Source organism: Oryza brachyantha, chromosome 1, assembly GCF_000231095.2.
Source record: "Oryza brachyantha chromosome 1, ObraRS2, whole genome shotgun sequence".
NCBI lineage: Eukaryota > Viridiplantae > Streptophyta > Magnoliopsida > Poales > Poaceae > Oryza > Oryza brachyantha.
This window is the reverse complement of record NC_023163.2, coordinates 5,030,447-5,036,715: the sequence shown is the minus strand read 5'-3', so window position 1 is coordinate 5,036,715 and position 6,269 is coordinate 5,030,447. Positions and strand designations below refer to the sequence as shown.

General features: G+C 41.8%; 1 protein-coding gene across 4 annotated transcripts; it reads left to right on the top strand.

Annotated features, from left to right (window-relative positions):
- Positions 1 to 808: 808 nt before the first annotated feature.
- Positions 809 to 5,311, top strand: LOC102714520 (transcription termination factor Rho-like). 4 transcript variants are annotated; one of them, XM_040520705.1, is made up of 3 exons: positions 809 to 2,185; positions 2,819 to 3,007; positions 4,835 to 5,311. In XM_040520705.1, the coding sequence occupies exons 1-2, from the start codon at positions 861 to 863 to the stop codon at positions 3,000 to 3,002; spliced, it is 1,509 nt and encodes a 502-aa protein (XP_040376639.1). In that variant the 5' UTR covers positions 809 to 860; the 3' UTR covers positions 3,003 to 3,007; positions 4,835 to 5,311. The 4 variants fall into 4 exon arrangements, with proteins under 4 accessions (XP_040376639.1, XP_040376645.1, XP_040376642.1 ...); XM_040520711.1 differs by lacking the exon at positions 4,835 to 5,311 and adding an exon at positions 3,679 to 3,861; XM_040520708.1 differs by lacking the exon at positions 4,835 to 5,311 and adding an exon at positions 3,251 to 3,657.
- The last annotated feature ends 958 nt before the right edge of the window (positions 5,312 to 6,269 follow it).

Here is a 6,269-nt window from a genome sequence, read left to right as displayed (position 1 = left end):
TATACTATCTCAAACAGCATGTCCTAATTGACATTCAAATATAGAGGGTTTATATGTAGCTATGAAGTTGCGCCTATAAAAACATTGTCATTCGTTCCGCTGTAGTTGTGCTAAAAATATGAAGCCACATTTCTATTTGTGATCCTTTTCCCCCTATGAACCTGCTATATTTCTTATCTTTTATCTTCTATGTTTGTATCTATCCTATCTCCTCTTATAATTACATATTCGATTACTTTTAATCCTAATTCTCTTATACAACATGTTATAATTACATATTCGATTACTTTTAATCCTAATTCTCTTATACAACGTGTTAGAAAAACCATAGAGATTGTAATGATTGAAATTTACATGGCAATTATAAATTTTTTATAAAATTTACAATGTAATTAAAGTGCAAGTGTAGGTAATTTCATAGCGTAAAAACAACTTAAACTGTTTTCTTAGCAAATGTGACGCCATAAATATGGCTATCCCCTTTTGCTTTGTAAATGCCGCGACAATTTTTGTGGAGAGATCAGTCGATTACTCGATTTTCCTGACCATGTGATCTGCTCTGAGATTTGTGCGGCAGCGGCAGGCTTTATATTTGACAAAACTTGTTCGTGGGCCTATTACAAGCCTTTTAGGTGAACCAAAGTAAATCCAAAACACGAAATTTCGGCCTTTCTCGGCGAAACAATCTTCGTCTTCCAGGCCCAAACAGAGTCCGTTTCTTCTTGTCCTTTTCCAAAAAAAAAATTAATTAATTAAATAAAAATAAAGCCAACGTCTTTCCCCCCTCCTCTCCCGGCGACACGCGGCGGCGTGGGCCTCCGACTGACACTAGGGTTGTGCCGCCGGCGCCGCCGCCGGAGATGGACGCCGCGGGGCTCGCGGCGCTGGAGGGAGAGCTCGTCGCCATGTCGTCCCGCATCGCCTTCCTCGAGGCCAGGGTCTCCTCCCTCGAAGCCGAGAACGCGCGCCTGAGGGGGGCCATGGCGGGGGAGGGGGAGCCGGCGGGCCGTGCAGGTAACGGAAACACCCCGACCTCCTCCTCCCGTCGATTCGGTGGCGGGAACGCGCAAGGGGAAGCGGAGGTGGCGGGAGGGCGTGTGGCCGCGCGTGATGTTGTAGAGGTCAGCGACAGCGACGAGGAGGCGGAGGCGGAGGCGGAGAAGGGGAGGGCCGCGGAGGAGGGCACTGGTGCGGTTCCGATCCCCCGGAAGCGTGCGGCCTTGCGGGTGGTGACCGGCGAGAGCGGGGATGAGGACGAGGTCGAGGACGCCGAGGCAGGTGGTGGTGATGATGGAGGCGACCAGGGGAGCGTTAGCTGTGGCGACAATGCGGGTCTCGAGGATGATGATGTTAGTGCCACGCCGCATGGTAGGAAGCGCGCCGCCGCGCTGGTTGTCACCAGCGATAGTGAAGATGAGGTTGGGAGTTGGGGTGGACGCAGGAGGGGCAAGGATGATAACAGGAAGCGCGCTCTGCGTGGTGGCCGCGACGATGAGGATGATGATGAGGGTGAGGGTGTCACTTTGAGTAGGAAGCGTGCTCTGCGTGGAGACAGTGATAGTGAGAATGAGGATGGTGGTGATGGTGCTCATGTAGTTGCAACAGGGATTGAGAGTGATGATGATATGATTCCTATTCGTGAAGTGGTCAAGAAGATGAGAAAAGAGAGGGTGAGCAAGGGAGGTGGTGAATTGGGTGAGACTGAAGGGTGTTCCACGCCTACAACTAGGCGCTCGGCTCGGTTAGCTAAAGGTCGGTCAAAAAGACCGCAGTCTGCACGTCGGGCTCTCAACTTTGTTGAACCCAAGGATTGTCAAGAGAGTGAGTGTGACTCAGATGAAGATGATGATATTAATGAATTTATAATAAATGATTCGGATTGTTCGGAAAATTCTGCTGAACCAGAAGACTCTGATGCCTCTGCTCCCACTGAAGGATCCTCTTCAGAACTAGAAGAGTCTGACAATGAGATAGACTATAAAGATGTTATGGCTTGCATAGGTCGTAAAAGGAATACTAAGGAATGGAAGTTTGAGGCAGAGATGTTATCTGCATTTGCTGAAAACCCTGAACTTTGCTTGAAAGCTGTTTGTGCTCTCTATCGAAAGCAGACTGAGGATGAACAGAGATCGAAGTCTACAATTGTGCATAACAAGCAAGGATTTAACCAATTTGATGCCTTAAGGTATGCCTACTGGGTACTTTATTTATGTTTAACTTTAGTTGGCAGTGTTGCTTATAGTTTCATAATTTGCATCTTTTACATTCATTTGCTATTTTATTTTGTCTCGATATCATCCCTGTTGCTCAATATCTGCAAAAGGTAGTGTTCAAGATAACTTTATTTTGTTTCTGGTGATAACCTTTACCGAAGATGAAATAATTTGTATATAGGTAAGATGGCATTTTCTGTCAGTAGAGATCAATATATCTATTGTGGCAGTTTCCTGTATCTACAATGGGTTATGGCATTATTATAATTCTTTTTATGTTTATTTATGAATTACACATCCTTTCTATGTGTACCAATACTCGCTACAGTGCTGTCGGTTGAACCATCAACGTTCCAAATTCTAGACTCTAATTTTACAAATTTGAATTGTGCTTTCCTCATGACACTATATGGACCTGGAAGTTATTAAAAGCTTATACCTACCATGTCTGTTTTCTAAGATAAATATCATATTTGCACTAATGCTCAAGTTTGGGTATTGTTCTCTTCATCAGCGTATAGCTGAAAATGGTTTTGTTTGGGTTCTTTATCTTCCATTGGACCTGGAGCCATTTTCTCTGACTGCAAGTTGTTTTACTTGTCTAGGGGATCTTCCATTGCCGAGTTTCTTCTTGATGGCGATACTTTTGGCCTGCTTAAGAAGACTGTCCATGATTTGGAGGAATATGATCCTTGCGCACTTGAGTTCTGTCACAAACTGGCTGCACGTTACTCAAAACAGTTGTTTTCAATATATCAGAACAAGGAGGACCCCAACTTCCATCCATGACTCCGGTAATGCTAGTTCCTTTTGGGTGAATATTTCTGTGATCCTTGTAATATTCCAATCACTCCGCATCTCACTCTTTTGTCATATATGCTTAGTTTTAGTTTCTAACTTTCTTCTGTAGAAGCTAGACATGCTAAAATTAATTATCGCTTAGAACTTAGAGGCATTTTGTAAAGTCAAGAGTGTTTCTATCAAAAGAGTAAAGTTAGTATCTGTCTATCTGATGGGCTTTGTGTTGTGATTCCTAGGCTATTCTACTGCAGGGCACTCCAACCTAAATGAACTTGCTATGCTACTTATCACTTTGTGTATTCTCATAGACTAATTCAAGCTACTAAAATGAGGGATATATGATTTGCAAAGTATAGACCATAGTTTTTAGCCAAAGTTGCAAATACTCTACATACCTCGAGAGTCAAGATATCACCCAAGCTGTTGCTGTTAACTCTGTCATGTTATTTGATTGTTTTGTCAAGCCTTTTGTCTTACCAATGGAGGCATGAGCATTTTTCAACTACCTAGATGAACAGCAATGCTACTACGTAGGGGCCTAGGAGAGTATATCACATCAAGGACAAGGAGTGCAAAGCTTGAGCTCTATTGTACAGTAGCTTTGCATGCGCATCAAATAATAAATGGATCACAATCGAAATATCTGACTAAATTACTTGACTAGGAATCGGCCAGGTCGATACAAATTTGAGGCTTATGAACAACGTGATGCATTCTTTTCAGAAAAGACACGAAAACTGTAGATGGTGTCGACAATACAAGTGTGCAAAGCTGATTAATACACAAAGCTGAATGCTTATTTTTGGATATGGTATGATGTGTATTTATAGTGATGCTTTATGCAAGCAAGTTGACGCCAGTGGCTACTGGCTAACCAAGCTAAGCGTCGTATACTAATACCTTGTAGGCAGTAGCCTACATGGATATTAGAAGGTAAAAACCTGTTTGTTTGGCTAATTATACAGGTTATAAGCTTAAAACGCTGAAAGCTTATCTATCTCATGCTCCATCTATTTATAAAATATGGTTCAGTATTTCTTCCAACACATCCTCCATTTTTAGCCATCACCCATATAGTCCATTTTTGGCCATCATCCATATTTTGGAGTTTCTATCTCCTTACTCCAAATGAAGATGCACAACTATTTAGTAATATATGCTTAAGGGAAAAATTAGTAGTTGGTATGTATTAATAAAATATAGTTGTGTGATATGAAGGATATAATACGAATGATCTATTGGAGTACAAACAAATATGGAGGACTTTTTTTAATGGTCATTTAAATGAAAATATGAATGGCCAAATTTGAATAAGTTGTTGGACATGCTCTAGGCAATCATATAATACCTTTTTTGTTCGGCCCTTTTAAAGCCGTAAGTTAAAAGTTAGATTTTTCTGGCATTTATGATTGGAATTATGATTCCATCCTTAAACGTGTGACTTAGAAAACCACGTGCTTATAAACTATAAAAGCAAAAAAAAAAAAAGCAGCTTAAAAAGCCTAAACCAAAGTGAGTGGCCATAAGCATTTGTATACAGTAGGACATTTCCTTCCAACAACATATTTTCATACAAACATAGTTAGAGACACCCTTGAGAATTAAAAGTTAGTCACATTTAGCAAAAAAGATGTGTTGTTTACCCACTGAAAGACTGAACAATCCAACAACAAAAGCAAAACACGAGAGGAGCCCTGACACCAATTCAGACAAACTTATCTTGAGGTAATGTGTGTAGTGATCCAAGCCGACAGGCTGCATGCAGTATCCGTCTCTTAGATCAGAAATGAGCTAGTATTTCTCATTGCATTTGGTGGCAGGGAAGCAACATCAAGGACCCAAGGCAAAGAACTTTGCAAACCAGCCACATATCTGAAGAAATGTGGGTCCCTGTGCAATGCAGGGCCAGCATTTAACCAGGGAGGTATGAAGCACATAATCCTCCTATACTACACCCCCAGATGCATAAAGCATTTAGTGGCCAGCTCTCAATCCAGTGAAGACCACAGTTAATTAAGGCCACTCTCAATCAAGCCGATCAATGTATGTGTCAGCTGCAGCAAATCTCCAATTAAGTTAACAATTGTTCGGTTTACCATTGCTCTCAAACCCTTAACAGAGTCCACTGCCTGCAGCGGCAGCTAGTGATATAATAGTGGTTGTGAGCACTTGTTAGTCCTTAATAATAATGATACTGACACAAGATTATGGGCTGTGTTCTTTTTTTTTTAAAAAAATAATTATGGGCTCTGTGGCAGTGAGCCATCCTACTGGCCTGGGTGTTTTTGTCAGCTCATAATAATGATTAGCATATATTTCATTATCGTATTGATGGACTTGAAAGACTCCATGGCACCAAAGAACAACTTGCTGTTCCACATTTTTTTTTCTTATTTTGAAACAGGGTAGATTTAAATTATAGAAAAATGGACCACATTAATCTTCACCTAATTTCGTTTGCCCAATCACATGGACCACATTAATCTGCATCACACATTCCTTGGCCAGCTACAAACCTGAACTGAATTTTGCATGGTTCGCCATGGTGTGCCGCCAACTGGATCAGAATACTTGCCATTGCAATTCAGTTGTCCCTAAAAGATCCAGAAATCTGCCTACCTGCCAGCATCTATGTTGCAAAGTGCATCCGCTGCATGCGATTGAATTACTGCTACTCGTTTTGTCAGGTGTGATATGGAGCTGAAAGTCTGAAACTAATAGATTCTTTGCAAAGGATAATCTGCAGTTTTTGCACTGTCCAGTCTTGATAGCTAAGCATTAAGTTTGTTACACGTTGCTTTTCTCTCATTGACAGCTAGCTAGCTAGCTAGCTTGCAATTAGGAGGCACTGTCATCACTGGGTGATGGGACTGATGGCTTAGCCTTGATAGCAATTACTGCATTAACCACTTAGATTAGGGGAAGAAAAACAGTGAGACGGATATACATACAGACATCTGGGCTCCACTGCCCACGTGAGCAAAGTTATTGACCATAATTCTCTGAAAAAAAACCCCAAAAGTTGGAGAGATGCTTTCATGCCCAAAGTCTCCAACTCTCCATCAAACATTCAAGAGAAATTAAAATCAAATTGGTTGACTTTGTCAGAGCTGGAGCTAAAGTCGCCAGGTCAGCCTCTGCAGGGAGACTGACCGTTCCGTTCTACACAACACTGACACTGTGCTGCACAACTAGAGCTGCATGAATCCTTTGAATTAACTTCAGATTGACGCATGTCCAGCAGCTAGGGTTCAA

Bases quoted from the DNA above. Each gene is read 5' to 3' on its own strand.
- LOC102714520 (XM_040520705.1), top strand. From the start codon at position 861: ATGGACGCCGCGGGGCTCGCGGCGCTGGAGGGAGAGCTCGTCGCCATG. The intron at 2,186-2,818 runs GTATGCCTACTG...TTACTTGTCTAG, and splicing joins AACCAATTTGATGCCTTAAG to GGGATCTTCCATTGCCGAGT.